Source organism: Leopardus geoffroyi, chromosome C2 (genome assembly GCF_018350155.1).
Source record: "Leopardus geoffroyi isolate Oge1 chromosome C2, O.geoffroyi_Oge1_pat1.0, whole genome shotgun sequence".
In the NCBI taxonomy this organism is placed as follows: Eukaryota; Metazoa; Chordata; class Mammalia; order Carnivora; family Felidae; genus Leopardus; species Leopardus geoffroyi.
In genome coordinates, this window is record NC_059333.1 from 106,300,937 (window position 1) to 106,321,425 (window position 20,489).

The following is a 20,489-nucleotide window of genomic DNA, read 5'->3' on the forward strand; positions in this document are numbered from 1 at the left end:
GTAAACAAGCCAAATTCCTTTAGTATTTCAATTTCTCAACTTTTTGTTTTGTTGAGAGGTTTTGTTTTTTTTTAATGTTATCAAACTTCAAAGATAATGGCCTCAAGAAGAAATCCATGATGAGAAGTAGAACTTAGGTTCTTGCAGCAAGCTGTAGCTGGGAATTTTTAGTGGTTAAACCATGAACAAAAACCAAAAAGTGCCACTTCAAGAAAATTAAAGAATTGCAGAGTATGAGAATGTTCCACTCTACAAGTAGAAAAACACATTAACAACAAGACCTTTCTAAAGCATTAACCTCACAATTAAAAACAAAAACAAAAACAGCTGCTGAAGACTCCTTATGTTCTCTCTTATAACCTAGTTTCTTCCAAGAGTAGGCTACCTTTTTTATCCTAATTTCTACCTTGGATTCCTATTCCAAATCATTACAAGCTGGCTGCTCTTTCTTGGTTAAATGGCACCACCATCCATTCAAGCCAGAAATCTGGGAGTTGTCCTCAATTCCAGCCTTTCCCCAACCTCACGTCATGATCACGCTGTCAGTTCAGCCTCTAAGCATCACTAGAACTTGTCCTCTCCTGCCACTGCCTTAGTTCAAATCCTCATTACCTCTCGTGAGCTTCACTGCTCCAACCTATTAAACATCCTCTTGACGCCAGATTTGTTCCCCTCAACCTCTACTTCATTTTCTTCCTTCTGCTTCTAGGGTCATCTTTCTGAAATGTAAACCCTATCTGAATCCCCAACAGAAAAATCTTCCAAAAGAACCTCCCATTTTCCTTCAGGATTAACATCATGCTGAACATGGAATGAAAGGGCCTCAGCAATCTGCCTGTACCAAACAAAACTTTCAAGCTAAACTCCCCTGGCACCCCTTCAGTCCATTTTCATTAACCAGCAAGCTCGCTCAGGATTAGCTCTGGGATCTCCTGTCCTCCCCATTCTTGCCCCACTCCTCCCCTGCTTAGGTGAATCATCTTACTCATTCTTTATGATACAGCTCAAAGACCATCTCCTCTGGGAATCTTGGAAGTATTCTAGGTCCTCTGAACCCCATTAGCCATTGCTCTATGACAGTGCTCATCACACTGTATCACAATCACAGAATCACTGAGCCTTTGTCTGTTTACTCCATGCATCTATGCAACCCTTGCGGGGGATGGTCTACATTTCCCACATCTCTGAATCGTCATCCCTAGTGAAGAGCCTTAGGATCAGTGATGCCAGAAACAAGTGATGACACAGAAGTCTATCATATCTTACATCATCAAGCATCATCACGTTATTATAGCATCCTGCTTTGTTTTTCCCACAACTGGTTTTCTTTGAATTATAAGATGGTATCAAACATATCTCCCAATTTCAGAGATATTAAAGATGAAATATTGTAGTCTATGAAATACAGCATATTAACTTAAGTAACATGATCATAAAAACTTTATGTACTTAGTCAACAGACTAGAAAAACATTTTAGCAGTTGAAGTGTTAAAAAATAAACCAAACAACTCTTAAATGAAGGGAACACGTTTACATTACCTTAAAATATTACAATATTTTTTCTTTAAAATGGTAATTGAGGAATTGTTCTGTATCCTAATTGTGGTAGTCTGAACACAAATCTCTATTAAAATTCATAGAACTTTAAAATAAAATTAAAGCTATGGAAAATATTTCTAAACATCCATTAAATACGCCTGCCTTCTTAGACCCATCCCCCCCAGTCTCCATTCACCAAGCCTGGATTCCACCTTCCCAGACCCCACTAGTACCCAAAGAGGATGCTTATTTCTCCTCTGACACTCTCCATTTCATGATCGGTGACTTTCAAATCTGAGCTAACCTCTCTCCAGGCACACCTGCCCACTTTATGTTCCCGCCTGAGACATATGTTCCAGCCATTTCTCTCCCAGACCAGTGGCTGCTTAAGCCCAGACTCTCCCCTCTCTCATCCTCTTCCCACCTCACCCCATCAACTGTCCACCTCTTGTCCACCATACCCTGTGAAATCTAGGCTCTATTGGATTAAGGAGGGGAAAAAGAGAAGAGGGTTCACCTTGTGTCCTGACACTTTTATTTACCTCTTCCCCAGGGCAGATAGGGTCGCGCCTGAACATACTAAGACACTGAACCCTGAAATAATCAGATTTCCCTTAAAAAAAAAACGAACAAGCCTCAATATTGGGGCAGCGGGCAGGAGAGTTAGACAAATCTTGCAAGAAGCTTGAAAGTGTAATCAGTGCACAATTTCAGCTGTTTGTAAACAACCCACTGTATCCTAGAAATTTCCAAGCATGCTCCATTTATTTGCCACAGTGTCCAAAGGAATCTGAGCATAATTGTAAGACAGTCCATCTTCTCCAATCTATCAACTAAATGCAAGGAATGGACAGATATTTCTCTCGACAGTGTTTTAGGTCATCCATCAATGAATATATACCTAACATGTGGCAATAAACTATATCTGTATGTTTCATACATTAAGTACGTGAGTGCTAGAAGGAATTCTAGTGATACTCCATTTCGCTAATCAGAAAATGGAAGCACAGGAAACTACAACCTAGTAAAACTTAGAAGACAAGCATGGAAGATGATCTTCAAAAAGACAAATTCCTACAAAGTACACACTAATCCCAAATGGAATGCCTCATAGGTCTACTGATTTTTCATTACACAACTGATGTGCCGTCAAACCTATGGGGAAAAAAATCATTTTAGGAAGTTGAGGGAGTTAAGCAGGGTTGCTGACAAGATGTGGGACTGATAAAGATCCACAAGGAAAAGAAGTGTGTACTTGAGTACGTGACCTTATATAGGAATACCTCATGAGTAAGTGGTAATAAGTATGTAATAAGTTTGGTTGTCACCTACCTGTATGACGTCAAGGACATTTCAGTATTTCTTACAAAACATCAGAGTTTTCCCCATTAACCTCTAGGTAGCAAATCTGTGTTCAGGACCTAAATTCAGTTTTCCCATGTTGCACTCCAAGAACATGCAAATGGAAGAAGTCAAGGGGGATGAAACTGAGGTTAAGGCATTCCAGAATCATGGAGAGCTTGCAGACAATTTGAAGCTGTTCTCTGCCACTACTGGGAACAGAATATGTGTTATTTCATTAGTCTTTACCCCATTCTCTATTCTGTCTCTCAAGGTTCCCTTCACATTCAATTTTTTTCCTGTCAATGCAAATTCTGTTTCTAACTCAGGGCCCTGTTTAACTCCCACCTACATCCCCAAAGTTCTTTGGGAAACTCTACCTATTTGTTACCTTTCTCCCTTCTGAACACCAAGTTCCACTTTTCTCAAAAGCAGCACTCAAACTTGTGCTAAATTTTGATTTTTGTGGGTTTCTTTCAACTTTTATTATATAATGTTTATTGTTGAAAAATTAGAAAACATAAATAAGTCAAAAGAAAGTCATCACCCAGAGACATTTACATACATATCCTTCAGACACGTTTGTGTGTTTTTACAAAAATAGCAGCACTCTGAATCTTCACATAATAATGCCATCATTCCATGTCAATGCTCTCCAATGAAACCATTTAATGGCTACTTTAATATTTCACTTTAAGCACATGATACAAAGTACTTAACAAAACTTCTATTCTTATAAACATGGGTGGTTTCCTATTTTACGCTATTATAAGCAATCTTGCAATGAAAATACTTTCTTAAAAGACATTTATGTGTGTACTTGTCTAATGGTTTCCTTGGGATAAATTATTAGAAATGAAATTGCTAAGCCAAAAGGCACAGAGCCCATCACCATCCTTTTCAGGTCTTTTTATTCATATTGCCAACTTATCCTCCAAAAAGGTTATTCCACTTTACTCTCCTTTTTATTTATGCATCATTCAAAAAATATTTATTTTGTGCTTACTTTGTGCTAGGCACTATTGACACAATCGTAATTAACATAATAGACATAGTCCCTGCCCTCATGGAGCTTACAATCTAAAGGAAGAGGTAGACAACAAAACCCACACTATCACAAATTCTTCATTATAAGCTGAGGTAAGCTAAGAAGGAAAAAGCACAGGGCTTTTCAAAGATCACAGAAATTTTAGAAGAACTTGACTTAGCCTAAAGGGCCTGGAAGAGTTTCCACAGGAAGAATGGTTCTGAGCTGGGGCTAAGGTTTTCTGTTGTGAATGAGGTGAAACCAGCTTGTGGAGAATTTTGAGTTAAATATTCTAGGCAGAGGGAGCAGCATGGACAAGGCCCCTGAAAAGGGGAGGAACACGACCCATTTAAAAAAATGTAATTAAGCAGCTAACTGTGGCTGAGGCACAGAGGTGGTGGAAAGAGTAAGGCAGAGGCTGGACCACACAAACCCTCCAGCAACAGTAGCAGCTGGCTTCCTCCACTCTCACCAACTGGTAAAGCCAACATTCAATAATCTGGGCTAGAACAGTCACAGGGCAATCAAAACCTAAAGAACTCACAACTGAATAATGACACAATAAACGGTAAATCAGAAAAATTGATGTAAATAAAACTTAACTTGAATCAGGAATGCATTTTCAATGTGTTCCAGAACTTTCAAGCATACAATGTCATATATTTCAAATAATATAATTAGCTAAAAATGACAGTTTAATAGTTGTCTAAAATACCTGCATGCTCCTGAAAAGCAAATCACATGAAAAATTTCTTGACTATAACATACAATATGCTAAGACTAAGTCAATTAAAAAGTTTTTAAGTTTGTCAAAGAAATTTTATAACCATATTTAATCCAAAATATATAAATGTGATTTAAAGTCCTACTCTGGAGAAAAAGGTGCTCCACTGACTTACAAAGACTTTAATTAAGCAAATTTTCTTTATTCCAACTTAGATCTTTTGTTTGTTTGTTTGTTTGTTTATTTATTTGTTTATTTATTTTTTAAGAGAGAGTGAGAGAGAAAGCACAAGCTGGGGAAGGAGGGAGAGAAGCAGAGACAGAATCCCAAGCAGGTTCCACACCATCAGCACAGAGCCTGATATGGGACTCGAACTCACAAACTGAGTACATGACCTGAGCCAAAATCAAGAGTCAAGATACTTAACGGACTGAGCCACCCCAGAACCCCTCCAACTTAGACTTTCTTATAGAGATCGTCTTCCAAATAATTAACAGTTAAAATCAGTGTTTTAATATTTTTTAAACAATCAAGTTTTAAAAGACATCAAGTATTCTTTTTGCAGTGTTTTAATCCATGTAGATATGCATAATTTCAAGAATACTGCTTAGTAATTAATTAGATTCTAAGAAAAAACTCTAGCACAAAATTACATCTCTAAGTGATCAGGGTCCTGAGTAATGGAGATACAAAGAAGTTCAAAAGGGTCACTGCTCATCAACCTCTCATAACTAAAGAGAGCAGAATTCAATCTGCTATTTGTGAAAATGAAAAGACTGCATAAAAAATATCTTTCAAATATTCCCTATCAAAATAGGGAATGCCTATGAACATGTCATTGTTTATTCTGTATAAAATATCCCTTCTACCCCTCAAAAGCCTTTTTTTTCTTTTGCTTTAAGATTTAAAGATGCTTCTTCTGAAAATTATCTCAATACAAGATCCAAGTTTTCCACTATTTACTGTCCTCACTAAAGTTCACCTGTATATACCAGAGAAACTTTCTAAACCTCACTGTTGATTAGCCCATTCCAAAGTAGAATTCTTCAGCAATACACAATTCATAAGACAGAGGCCAAAATAGTCATCACAAATATACTTTGAAATAGGTATTTTTGAAATATAAATATAAAAACTTTCCACACCATTATTTTTCCTAATGATTAATCTCTAGATTTAAAAAAAAAATAGAAGTTTTCAAACCAATGATGTGTGCAGCCCATCTCATGACACAGTCATTTAAGCTTCTCATCTGCAAAACACAATGCAGTAAGTTATCAAAAAGGAGAGGGAAAACACAGGAGGTCTCAACTGGTTTACAAAATAAAAACCATAAGCATTACAAAACATGTAGTGCCAAATATTAAAGGCTGCACACTTTGCTGAATATCTCTTAACTCCTCTTGATTGTAAAAGTAACATAAGATCAATGTAGAAAATCTGGAAAATATGGATAAAGGAAAATGTATGCCTGTAACCTTACCATTCAAATGGAATTGTTAGTATTTGCGGTTTTTCCTTTCAGTATTTCTTCTATCATATACAAGTAAGTAAGAAATACACATGCCTGCATACTTTTTCTTTAACAAAACTGGATATTATGTTTGCATTTTAATCTTTTGTCTACTTAACATGTGGTAGGGTAGGTATCTCTGACTTGGTGCAGGGACAGAAAAAAAGTCATCCTAACTTTTAAATTCTTTCTAAAACATGATTTTAACAACATATTATATGGATGTGTCATAATTTATTTAACCATTTCCCTACCTTGGGACATTCATGTTCTTTCCAACTGTTTGATATAACAAACAAGACTGTCATAAAGACATTTAAAACCTGTAATAGTTTTGATTATATTCTCAAGATGTATTTTAAGAAGTAGAATTACTATGTTAAAAGGTAATTTGAAATGGCCAAGAATCACCTCCTTAAAAGACAGCTTTGTTCTACAAGATTTTAAGCTATACAAAATTCACAAAACTTATAATTACATGGCATATGTTTATAAGTACATTTTTTAAATCATAAAAATTTTAATATCTAAAAAATCAGAAATTATAGTAACAGGAAATAGAATCAGTTATGTTTTAGCATACACTTGTGGAAAAAATTAATTTAACTTAAACACCACACTATATACTTAATCTGTTCCAAATGAGTCAGAAGACACAGAATGTTAGTAGCAGAAGATGAAAAATTATCTCAACTAGTTAAGAAAAAGACAACATCAGAGAGAATGGAAGGGTAAGCCCAGAATAGGAGCTTAGGACAAAGACCTTTCCTCCAATAAATGACAAATACTACAAGTCTTTCTCTCTCTCTCTCAGAAAGCAATTTAAAGCCCAATTCTTCTTATCCCCCTTCATTTTAACCCTTGACATTGACCCTATTTAAATTTTCTGAACAAGTAAGAATTTTGTTACACTAGTTGCACAGATAATTTCTAGCTCTCAAATCTCAAGAAGACTAATTTCTTAAAAGTCCAAACCTCATACTTTGAAATAAAATGCTAATGTTTGAGATTTGCAAAAGAAAGACAACTTTTCTCTTTTAATACTTACTCAGCATGAGAAAGTTTTACTTCTTCCCTTTGTCTTGCAGAATAATTTAGGTTCCCCCCTAAAACACAAATAAGCACAGAACCTTTTCTATAAAACTACTAAAATTAAAATTCAAACATTCACACACACACACACACACACACACACACACCCCACATTTACATTGGTATACCTTAAAGTAACACAAAAGGCTACAGAAGATGAGAAAGAAATAGTTTATCTCCTGGAACCTTCCCAAGGGGGGCAGGGGCGGAATGTACTTTAAGAATCTTTATATGATACAAATACAAATAATCACTGTATAATGTGAGCTTTGTTTTTTTTAAGCTTGGACTTACGTATTTCATTACATCCTGTTAACTGGGACATTGTATTAATATTCAATAATAGTGAAAACTAAGAGAAACTAAAGGAAATGACCTAAAATAATTTAATTAGCAAGTACACACATTTTTCTAGGTACATAACAACTTTTCAGGGCAAGCAAGTTAGAAAAATTAATAAAGGTAACATCAAAACCTTATAAAAAACAAAGAAAATGGGGTGCCTGGGTGGCTCAGTCAGTTAAGTGTACAACTTCGGCTTAGGTCATGATCTCAAGGTTCATGAGTTCCAGCCCTGCATTGGGCTCTGTGCTGACAGCAACTGCCTGGAGCCTGCTTTGGATTCTGTCTCCCTCTCTCTGTCCCTCCCCCACTCACTCTCTCTCACTCTCTCTCTCTCTCTCTCTCCAAAATAAATAAACATTAAAAAAATTTTTTAAAAGAAGTACAAATGCATATAGAAGATACAGCAAAAGAAGAATTGTGTAACACCTCATTCTCTATCAAACACTTTCAACCTTAAAATGCAAACTGTAGCTATAAATATGTGTACTTTTTTAAACTATGAGACAGTAACACAATAATGGCTTTAAGTTACTTTAAAAATGCCATACTTTTTTTATGCTAACATAAAAAAGAACATCTAAAATGTTATATTACAAAACTTAAACTGGCCAGAAAGAAAATGACAACAATTTTAATAAATCTGAAGTTCCAGAACACATAATTATATGTTAAATAATGAATTGTGTTTCTATCACTACGAATGGAATGTCATTATTACATAACTAAAGCACTGGGCTCTAAAGAGGCATGTAGACAATCCAGGGACCCCACAACATGATCCACGGTGGTTTAAGAAGAAAATGTCTGAATTCTACTTACCTCGAGCACGATTCACCACATAGAGTAAGACCACAGATAAAAGTGACACTGAAAGTGGAAAAAACACAGGTCCTTAAAAAACATGTACTTCCTCCCAATGATTCCTATGTAATCATAATTACAAAGTAAAACTTAGAGAAATCTTTACTGACTGGCATTTAAAAATACAAACACTACTGGGGTACCTGGGTGGCTCAGTCAGTTAAGCGTCGGACTCTTAATTTCAGCTCAGGTCATGATCTCAAGGTCATAATATTGAGCACCATATTGGTGCTGAGATTCTTTCTCTCCCTCTCCCCTCCCCCCATACTCCCTACCCCACACATTTATACTCTCTCTCAAAAAAATAATAAAAATAAAAACACTATTCGCATTAGTTTTCAAAAATCACTAAAAATTATTTACACACCATTTTTTCCCATGGGCTACATGAGACCAGGCATGGCAGGCCAGAAACAAAGAAGCTGAGACAGAAGGGGCTGATCTACCCACGGATCATCCCTGTAGCTCTTTCCTCTCCCTTTTAAGTGGTAGTCCTTCCTTACACCTCCAAAAAGTCCTGCCAGCACCCTACTTATCTTTTTACAGAGAACCAAACAGAAGTAATCCTTCTAGTCTGAAAACATCATATCCATTTTACAAATTCACCAAACATGAGAACATGGTCATTTGAATCCCAGAAGCCCAGAGCCAGGGAAAACCTCAGAAAGTCAGGACTTGGCTTTTTACCTTAACAGGTGAGGCACACTTAGTTTACTTTAAGTCAATATGGCAACAAAAACATTTTTAAATGGCATGGTGTCAGGTTTGAGAATCAAATATATGTGGAATTGTGGACTGAAATTAAACCACGTGTTGCAGCATCAAAAACAGACAAAAATACTTTCATTACCTAGTTGTGAATTCTGTATCATCTACTTTTTAAAAACAAATAATACGTTTTTAAAATATGATGTGCTTACTCTAAGAGTATGAGATAACATAATACAGTCAGGCTTTGCATAACAATTATCTACAAATACCACATTTCAAGTATAAATTGTCTTTAATCCCTGTAAATGAGGTCTGATAAAAATCATCACTAGGGTTTGCCAATTAAACACATGTTAAAGCATAATGGATGGATAAAGAAGATGTGGTTTATATATACAATGGAATACTACTTGGCAATGAGAAAGAATGAAATCATGCCATTTGCAGTAATGTGGATGGAACTGGAGGGTGTTATGCTAAGTGAAATAAGTCAGTCAGAAAAAGACAGATACCATATGTTTTCACTCATATGTGGATCTTGAGAAATTTAACAGTAGACCATGGCGGGGGTTGGTAAGGGGAAAAAAAAGTTACAATCAGAGAGGGAGGGAGGCAAACCATAAGAGACTCGTAAATACTGAGAACAAACTGAGCGTTGATGGGGGTGGGGGAGAGGGGAAAGTGGGTGATGGGCATTGAGGAGGGCACCTGTTGGGATGAGCATTGGGTGTTGTATGGAAACCAATTTGACAATAAATTATATTAAAAAAAACAGAAATCTGTCCCAAAAATAAAATAAACGAAAAAAAAAAATTTAAAAAAAAGGGGCGCCTGGGTGGCGCAGTCGGTTAAGCGTCCGACTTCAGCCAGGTCACGATCTCGCGGTCCGTGAGTTCGAGCCCTGCGTCGGGCTCTGGGCTGATGGCTCAGAGCCTGGAGCCTGTTTCCGATTCTGTGTCTCCCTCTCTCTCTGCCCCTCCCCCGTTCATGCTCTGTCTCTCTCTGTCCCAAAAATAAAATAAACGAAAAAAAAAAAAAATTTTTAAAAAAACAGAAATGTCATGATGAAAAAAATAAATAAAGCATAATAGACAACTTGGTATGTTATATAAGAACTTTTTTCAGGTAAATACAACTATATGTATGGTGAAGCCTACCACAGGAAAAATACTAGTTTATTTTTGTAGTTTTCAACAGTTTCCTAGTATTTCCTATTTTTAACGAATAAATCATTACAGGTAAAAATTAAATTATAAGACTAAGAATAAAAGCAATTAAAAGCTGCCTAATGAATAAACCATGAGCACTCACACCTAAATCATACCAAATTCTATACATTCACACCAGGAACATACCTGGCACCCTTTAAATGGTTCCACTTCAAAGAGGATAATGTTTCCTAAAAACTGTATTTAAAACAGAATATGAAGCAAATTCCACTACTACTTTTAAAAATAGGCATCTCCTTAAAAAATGCTTGGGAATCCTCATAGAACTAGAAAACCACTGGCTGGAAAACTTCGATGTACAGACTAAGAAATAGGCAAATCTGAGAGGTACATATTAGGGATTTGGTTTAAAAGAGGGAAAATGAGAACAAGAACAACAAAAACCTAAAAGTATAAATAAAACGTTCTGCTACACTTTATAAGAAACTAAATGTTGCCACATTACACTTACAAGAAACACAGGCAATGAAGAAAACTTCTAAAAACAAATATCCCCGAGTATCCAATATCATGCCAGCGATAATGGAAATGATCGCCAACCCAAGATTCTGAATGGACTGCATGCTACAATTCAAGAAATATAAAAACACATTTCAATTTAGAAAGTCTTCACACACAGAATAACAATTCACTTTAAACATTAGTATCAATAAACGACATACTATTAGTGTCAAAAGATGTTTTCAACCAGGAACGACCTGATTAGAATTGTTTTTTTATCCCATAACTGTTTCTGCTACTAGATGTTATGCTCAAAGGTAAGGGACCCTGTCTTATTAAGTGAAGTATGAACTCAATACTTTCCTGCTGAATGAAAGAAAGAGCTAAGTGAATACCAACACGGGTGCAATTTCCCCCTTCTGCTTTTTGGGCCAGAGACCAGGCCTCAATTTCTCACTCAGAAGGCCTCAGATAAACAGGCAGCCAATGTCAATGTCAGAAATCACTTCTAATGGGTTAGCTTAACTCCAGCTTTCTTGTGGAGGCTTGGAGCATTTCTGTTGCCACAATATCACCCATAGATTAAACCAACTTCTCCAGTGATTTCCAGGTTCAGAGCTGTCCCAGAAGCCTGAAGGTGACTGGATTCAGGAGACACAGAGTTTTACACGATAATTAAATTGATACAGCAGAGAGAGACATTATGGTGCAAACACTTACAAGCCATATGCGGTTCCTAGCTGATGTTCAGGAACTACAAACGCCACCATTGGCCACAATGCACAGGCAAGTAACGAATAGGAGATTCCCAGGAGACACTGTAGAAAGCAATACCAAAAAGGAAAAAAGCTTAACATTAACCAAAAGGTGATTTTCCTTTGATTCAGATTAGCTAGAGTGACTTAAGAGCAAATATATCAACACTCATACAAAATTTATTGCAATTATGCTAAAATTCACATTTGATACACACACACACACACACACACACACACACACACAGTCTTAACCATTTTATATTACATACCTATATAACTGACTGGGCCCAGAGTACAATTAAGGAGTAAATAAGAAAATAAAGGTAAATTGCAAAAAATTATTACCAATGTTTCAGGCAAGCTAATTTTCCAGTACTGATTAATTACAAATTAAGCAATCAAGGCAACATCACACCAACAATCCATTATCTTACCTCTGGGTAACCAACACCTAACTGAACGGCATGGCAGAGAACTATCTATCACCTAATGCAGACTTTTCTTTAGTTAAAAAGAAACCTTATGGGGCGCCTGGGTGGCACAGTCGGTTAAGCGTCCGACTTCAGCCAGGTCACGATCTCGCGGTTCGTGAGTTCGAGCCCCGCGTCGGGCTCTGGGCTGATGGCTCAGAGCCTGGAGCCTGTTTCCGATTCTGTGTCTCCCTCTCTCTCTGCCCCTCCCCCGTTCATGCTCTGTCTCTCTCTGTCCCAAAAATAAATAAACGTTGAAAAAAAAAAAAAAAAAGAAACCTTATGATTTAAGTTTAAATAAGATCATCTAAACCTATCATACTGGCAAAGATTAAAACATGGCCAGCACCCAACATGGCTAGGATACTAAAAAACACACACATTTGTGTATTATTGGTAAAGCTATAAATGGGTAAAAACTTTTTAGATAAGTTTCAAGATGTCTATCAAGATGTCACATGCACAAATCCTCTGTTATAGCATTTCCTCTTCCAAGAATCCGTCCTATGGAAATCTCACTAAGAGTGCAAACATATACATTCATTAAGCCTGTGGTCTTTAAAATGACATTCTGGGGTACGTGGGTGGCTCAGTTGGTTAAGTGCCCAACTTCAGCTCAGGTCATGATCTCACAGTTCATGGGTTCAAGCTCCGCGTCGGGCTCTGTGCTGACAGCTCAGAGCCTGGAGCCTGCTTCAGATTCTGTGTCTCCCTCTCTCTCTGCCCCTCCTATGCTCATGCTCTGTCTCTGTCTCTCAATAATAAATAAAAGTTAAAAAAAAGTTTTAAAATGACATTCTAAAGAACAATAACAAAAATCTGATGAATTCGTTGTCACTTTTTAACCTTCTAGGAGTTAAAGACAAAAGAATGCAAAATCATGAATCCTGGGCTGATAGGTTTTTTGTATGTTTTTTTGTTTTTTTGCCACCTATGATGAAAGTACAGAAAAATAAATGAAACTAATACGCATTTTGGCTTTTATAAGACTACTTTATTTCAAATTCGATTTCAGCATTGAGATTACTATTAAATAAGCCAAATAAATTAAAAATACCTTATGCATTAATAATTAATATTTACTTTAAAAATAGTTATTTTGTAGAAATTAAAATCAAGGCATGTTTTTTCTCACTGTCACAAGCTCTGCTATCAGAAGAGCTGAGTGTGGCTCCGGACCTGCACTCTACAGAGTCTTCCCTAAAGCCCTGATCCCCACAAACATCAACAATGATATTACCATAGCAATCCAAGGATTCCACAGCGTGAAGGCCAGCAAGATGTGGGCAGCAAGAGTGGTAACCACTGCACACAAAACCCAGATGATGTTCTTCCCTGTTTTATCCACCAGGAGCCCAAATATTGGGGACATCGGAGCTGATATGACATACACAATACTGTCCAGAGAATATAAAAGATATTTAATGAAATATATCACATCCAGAAAGTCCCTAAAATCACTAGACAAAGCAAATCCTAGCTCATTTTATTTAGCATTTTTCTAAAATGGTCATCAACAAACAGAAATTTAAAGATATAAAGGGTGGTCCAAGATTTCTTTGGTTTTCCATTAATGCAAAGATGGCCTCTCAGGATCAAGTACCAATATAATCTTGGTTTCACACTATGGATGTTAAGTCGCATGTCTTTTTTATCTATTAGGACATTTGGTTATAATTATAGACCCACACTAAACACACAATAAGCACTTACAGAATTAATGAAATACCTGTTAACAGCACTTGCTGCCTGGGGAGAAAATCCAAATTTCTCTGTAAAGAAAACTCTAAAATAAAAGAGAGAGAGACAGAAATAAGCACTTTAGAGTGAACTATTGTTTATAATTAAACTAAATAAAAACTCAAGTTTAGTCAACTTTTCCTTCTTTTTTTTTTTAATTTTTTTTTAAATTTTTTTTTAACGTTTATTTATTTTTGAGACAGAGAGAGGCAGAGCATGAACAGGGGAGGGGCAGAGAGAGAGGGAGACACAGAATCTGAAACAGGCTCCAGGCTCTGAGCTGTCAGCACAGAGCCCGACGCGGGGCTCGAACTCACGGACCGTGAGATCATGACCTGAGCCGAAGTCAGACGCTTAATCGACCGAGCCACCCAGGTGCCCCAACTTTTCCTTCTTGATACTACTTTCCCATCTTATTTAACATTCATCTTCAAGCAACTGGAGCTAAAGCTTTAGTATTTATATAAATACTTCACTAACTAAATAAAATATATTGATGTCAATTTTTTTCATTTTATTTTATTTACTTCCTTTTTTTAAGTGTATTTATTTATTTTGAGAGAGAGAGAGAACCAGTGGAGGAGGGGCAGAGAAAGAGGGGGAGACAGAGAATCCGAAGCAGGTTCTGTGCTCACAGTAGAGAACTCACGAACTGAGAGATCATGATCTGAGCCGAAGTCAGATACTTAACTGACTGAGCCACACAGGCCCTCCATTTTGTTTTCATTATTTTTATTTGAAAAAATGTTTTTAATGTTTATTTTTGAGAGAGAGAGAGACAGAGCATGAGCTGGGGAGGGGCAGGAGAGAGGGAGACACATAATCCGAAGCAGGCTCCAGGCTCTGAGCTGTCAGCACAGAGCCCAATGCAGGGCTCAAACCCACAGACTGGGAGATCATGACCTGAGCAGGAGTCAGACGCTTAACCGACTGAGCCACCCAGGCGCCCCCAATTTTTTTCATTTTAAAAATACAGCAAACAGTACACATAAGTTTTCAGAAAATCAACTGTATTACTACATGATATTAAGAGTGCTTCTTTCCCTTAAAGTAGGACCGGATAGGTTCTTTGCAAAATAATGTATGTGACTTTGTGTCAAAGTCACAGACAGTCTCAATTTAAAGGTTCTGATTACAAAGACACTCAGTACATATACACTCATACACTGCTCTGTTTAAGCAGCTGCCAATGGAAAGAGAGAGGCAGGTGACAGAGCAAAAAAGAATGATTTTGAACCCTGGCATAATTATAATCCTAGCAAATGGAAATGTGCCCAGGCACAATGAGCCAAAGTACTGTTTCCATTTTCAAGAAAAAGCTTCCAAACAAAGGAATAAAGAGGAAATAAAAAAGAATGCTAGTCCAATATAAGGCATTAAAATAAAGCTGTATTATGTATAATGTAAAATGTATAATGTATTTGTATCATATCAAAAACTATTATTAGGTATTTCATCAAAAAAAATAATTAAAACTATTAAGCCAAATACTAAATCTTAAAGCGAAGAAAATCAGTTGTATGCCAGGATGTAAAACAATTCCTGTGTAAATATAAACTGTAACTGGAAAAGCAAGATTCATAGCTAAAAAAATTACATTTATGTGATTAAATTCTCATTATAATTTAGCCAACAAAAATGGAATCCTAGGGAATACTCACTTCCCAAGTCCAATGAAAGGGAAGACTGCCACGTAATAGCAGACACAGATGATAAATATCAGCCACAGGGGTAAGGAGAAGTCCTTCACATCAGTTAACTTAATAACTTCACCTTAAAAAGAAAGGGAAGAAACTATCAGCATAATTTTGCATATCTAGGTCAAGATTATTTTTCTTTTATCATGTGATCAACCTTTACCATTCAGTTTACAAAATACTTGTCTCAGTAAATTACTGGAACATAGTTTCTAGGAAAACTTAAAAAGACATTAGAAAAAGCAAAATCTAAGATTAGTGTCTACTTTCCTGCTCCCCTTCAAGAACACTCATCATTTTGCATTTAAATACAAGAATGCGGGGCGCCTGGGTGGCGCAGTCGGTTAAGTGTCCGACTTCAGCCAGGTCACGATCTCGCGGTCCGTGAGTTCGAGCCCCGCGTCAGGCTCTGGGCTGATGGCTCAGAGCCTGGAGCCTGTTTCTGATTCTGTGTCTCCCTCTCTCTCTGCCCCTCCCCCGTTCATGCTCTGTCTCTCTCTGTCCCAAAAATAAATAAACGTTGAAAAAAAAAATTGTTTTAAAAATACAAGAATGTAAATGCTTTCAATGCTTAAGGGGGAAAAAATGTACCCCAAAATTTAGACAAGTAGAAATGGGTTGGGAAATAAAAGATTAAAAAAAAAAAAAACATGTATTAAGCCTCACTGGGATATAACACTACATTAGGAACTTATCTCATTGTAAATTATCCTCAAAGGTCTGCAATTCCCAAAGCCCCACTTTTCTTGTGTTTAGACCTACCTGTTTTTCCTTGTTCTTTATGAAGGATTCGTTCTGCTCTCTGATCCAAGTAAGCGAGAACCAAGGCACAGATTAGTGAAAGAACACATGTTATACCTCCTATAATAGAAAAAAATTTTTAAAAGAAAGACGTTTTTAAAAGAGAATCAGACTGAAGGTTCCCAAGAGGCAGCATCTTACCTAACAGCAGGAAACTTAGCAACTAAAAGGGATAGCATCTAGACACATACAAGAAAATCCTACAAGTACTAAATCAGGACAAAAGAAAAGGAATAGCATGTGGTAAGAACTCAACAAACAACAGTCACTCTTACTGATATTATTTCCCAATAGAAGGTTAGAGACTAGAAGGAAAAGCCTAGAACATACTAGTCTAGGGTTATAAAGCAGAATACAGACTTAACAAAGTGGATGACCAACTAGCAAATCAGTACTAATTCCTTAACTCAGTCTAAGCACTGATTATTGACAGATGCCAGAAGGAAAAAATTATAAAAGCAAAGTCTGATTCTGTGATCATCTCATCTTCCTCTAGATTCCTTCCCAAGTCTGTAACCCTTGATCCTACCTACCCTCTGGCAGCCCAAAGGGCCCACCCTCCCCACAGCACAGTTCACCCAGGCTCTCTTTCCTTTGCATACTCAGCATCACTAGCTAATGCTAATCTTATATTATTTAAGCAAATCAGGATAAAGAGTGAATAAAGTTTATACTTCTCAAGATTTTTAAAAAGATCAGTAAAATAAATGAATCTTTAATTTCATAATGTGGTCTAGCTGAAAATTGCTAAAATGAGAGTCAGTAGACATGGGTTCTACTTCTGCCACTAACAAGCTGAATGATCGTCAACACAGAACTTAATCTCTCAGAGCTTCAACTTCTATTTGTAAAATCAGAGGCTTTGACTTGATGGCACTGATCTTTTCTGGCTTAAAATTTTTTAAAATTCTCATATTCTCCATTGTGGAGAGGACTAGAAGGAATCCCAAAGAGCATCTGAGAGTAAAAAAGAAGTTTTATTCTTTTTATTTTTATTTATTTATTTATTTTTTAAATATATAAAATTTATTGTCAAATTGGTTTCCATACAACGCCCAATGCTCATACCAAAAAATGCCCTCTTCAACACTCATCACCCACCCTCCCCTCCCTCCCACCCCCCATCAAAAAAAGAAGTTTTAAATAAAGCATGGGATTTGGGAATGCAGGGAGGAAAAGAGGAATCCCTAGGTATAAGCTGCATGTCCAAGATTTCCTCTCCAATGCCCTCTTTCTACCAAGCTATTATCAAGGAATTATAAGGAATAAAAGATGGCACAGAATGTTCACTTCACCATCCCACAAGTCTCTGTAGGGCTCTGAAAGTGGACCTCTTACCCATCACTGGGCTCAGTTACAAAAATCTGCTGCTCAGAGAAAAAGCACAGGTGGTAACTCCAGAAGGCCTCATATGTTTCCCAGTGACCCACCAAGCAACCAGCATAACCCAAGCCTTAGCTAACGGAACTTAGGGCCAGAAGGGACCTACACAGCTTTGGTCAAACACTTGCAATTTTACAGAAAAGAAAGCTGAGACACAAAATTTAACTTCCTTGTCCAAGATGACAGAACTAGTTAGAGGCAGGACTAGAACCCAGACTCCTGACTCCCAATTTAGTGGACTTCCCACCATATGATATTACCTCTGACTTCTATAAAATCTTAGCTCTATGGGTATACAATTGAATTCGATCAAAAGGAAGTAATTATCTCTCTGCTACAGACTAGTAACACCTTACAAGCATAAAGTCTCTGTTTTCAGAGTTTTCAGACACACTCTCTTATTTGCTCAGCATGACAACACTAAAGTAGACAAGGTGGGACAAGATCCTCCATTTTAAGTAAATGGAAAGGGTGAAGGATTCACTATTTCTAATTAGGTCCAAGAACCAGGGAACTGTTCAGGTAAAACTATAACCAAAGTGGCCTATCCCTGACTCCAGTGTTCTTCCCTCTCTGCCACAGTACTTCCTATGACATGCTTTCAGAAGAGACAAAACGTGGGACATCAGGATCCACTCACCAATCAGAAGTGTGACCCCAAGGGTTGTGTGACCAGCAGAACCCAACGAAGCTTCAACCTTAGAATACAGCCATCCCATGAGGTTCATGTTTACTGTACTTCCCTGAAAGAAAAGGAAAAAATACGTAATTTTCACTTGTATATAAGGATGTGCCTTGTTCCAAAAGGATGTGAGGTGGCTAGGAGAAACAGATAAAACAGGATTCAGATTAAATAAGAGATAGATTTTTTTTTAAACACTACTAGGAAAAAACTAACAAACTAAGATAAAGCCACAGATAAGATTACTGCACACAAAAAAATGCCAGTTTATAGAAAATGCTAGTATGGAAAACAACACAATGCTAGAATTTCCTAGCAGCCAAAGCAAAAATGAAACACAATGAGTGACAAAATTCATACGGTACCTATGAATAAAATAAACTTTAGCTCAGAAAAAGCACAGCTTTTACTGATATTGACATCTAAAAACAAAAATCATTCTGTCCATAAGAAGACAGTAAAGGTTACAGAAATATAAAAATATAGAAAATATCATCTTCATTCACTTCTTCATTCAGCAATCACTGGGCCCTGATTGAACCAGTCACTACTCTAGATACTGCAAATATAATAAAGAATAAAACAGAAAAATCTCCAGCTCTCATAAAGCTTAGACTTCAGTGGGGTAGAAGAGGAAAATATGAAGTATATTAAATTGTGAAAAGTACTTCTAAAAATAAGGAAAAAATACAGCAGGGAAGGAGAACAGAAATCTCACTGAGTAAAACTTGAGTTTTTTTTTTTTTTTTTTCCTTTGAGTAAAAACTTGAAGGAAGCTAGCTATCAGGTGAACTGGGAGGGACGGCACATTCAGGCAGAAGGAATAGCCAGTAAGTGCACATGGCAACAGTAGGAAGGGCAGAGACTGGAACAGTGTAAGTGAACAAGAAAGAAAATGAGATGAGATCCCTGGAGAGGAAATGGTGGGGAGACAGGCTATAGGTTATAATATGGACTTTTGGCTTTTATTCTGTGTGAGATGGGAAGCCACCAGGGTTTTGAGTAGAGAAGTGGAAGGATTCCATACGTTTTAACAGACTTGCCCTGGCTGTTGTATTCAAAAGAGACTACAAGGGGTGATGAAGGCAGAAGTAAGGACAGGCATTAGAGGGCTAGTGCAATAATCCAGAATGGAGATGAAGGGTCTTGGGACTAGGATGTCTAGCAGTGGGTATCATAAGAAGTGGTCAGAAAATAGATGAATTTTGATGGTAAAGCTATTCGGGTTTGCTATTGGAAAATGTGTGTTGAAGGGCAAGGAGTAATTTAATATAATATCTAAGGTTTTGACTGAGCAACTGGAAGAAAAGAGTTGCTCATAACTGAGGATGAGAAAACTACAGCATAAGCTGGTTTGGGGGATAACTGGTAGAAAAGCAACAACTGGGTTTGGCCATGTCAGGTCTGACATGCCTACTAGATATCTAAATGGAAATGTCAAGTAGGAAGTTGCATATAGGGGTGTGGAATTCAGGGGAAAGACCTGGACAAGTGATATAAATTCAGGAGCAAAGACATGCTATTTAAAAGTTCAAAACTAGGCCAACCATAAGAGACTCTTAAATACAGAGAATAAACTGAGGGTTGATGGAGGGGTGGGAGAGAGGGGGAAATGGGTGATGGGTACTGAGGAGGGCACTTGTTGGGATGAGCACTGAGTATTGTATGTAAGTGATGAATTACAGGAATCTACCCCCAAAACCAAGAGCACACTGTACACACTGTATGTTAGCCAATTTGACAGATTATATTAAAAATAATAATAAATAAAATGGTAAATAAATGCTATTGTTTGTATTTAAAAAAAAAAAGTTCAAAACTAGATAAGATCACCAAGGAGGGGTCAAAAGAAAAGAAAAGATGTCCAATAACCAAGCCCTGGGGCACTCCCACATTTACAAGTTGAGAAGACTGAGATGGAACCAGCAAAACATGCAGGAGTAGATAGTAAGGCAAGAGGGAAACTATGCAGTGTCCTGGAACCCAAGAGAAGAAATCAAGGTAAGGGGAATGTTAACTGTTTTAAATGCTGTTAATAGGTCAGACACTGAAGACAGAGAAATGAATATGTCCTCAACAATATTCTCACAGCAAATACAATAGCAAATTTCATATGGCTATTCATTTCTTTTTA

The 20,489-nt window shown here is 37.0% G+C and overlaps 1 protein-coding gene across 2 annotated transcripts in view; it reads right to left on the reverse strand.

The window, feature by feature from the left end:
- Positions 1 to 3,530: 3,530 nt before the first annotated feature.
- The window catches only part of MFSD1 (major facilitator superfamily domain containing 1), a 28,314-nt gene continuing 11,355 nt past the window's right edge, over positions 3,531 to 20,489 (reverse strand). Inside the window, exons 7-16 of one of the 2 annotated variants that reach the window (XM_045503137.1) lie at positions 18,314 to 18,416; positions 16,252 to 16,350; positions 15,454 to 15,565; positions 13,782 to 13,838; positions 13,293 to 13,449; positions 11,545 to 11,642; positions 10,835 to 10,947; positions 8,402 to 8,449; positions 7,194 to 7,251; positions 3,531 to 5,884 (exon numbers count right to left, since the gene is read on the reverse strand). In XM_045503137.1, the coding sequence (XP_045359093.1) occupies positions 5,881 to 5,884; positions 7,194 to 7,251; positions 8,402 to 8,449; positions 10,835 to 10,947; positions 11,545 to 11,642; positions 13,293 to 13,449; positions 13,782 to 13,838; positions 15,454 to 15,565; positions 16,252 to 16,350; positions 18,314 to 18,416 (849 nt within the window). In that variant the 3' untranslated portion in view covers positions 3,531 to 5,880. Of the gene's footprint in view, positions 5,885 to 7,189; positions 7,252 to 8,401; positions 8,450 to 10,834; positions 10,948 to 11,544; positions 11,643 to 13,292; positions 13,450 to 13,781; positions 13,839 to 15,453; positions 15,566 to 16,251; positions 16,351 to 18,313; positions 18,417 to 20,489 lie in introns of those variants that run through there. The other variant, XM_045503138.1, reaches the window with a different exon arrangement.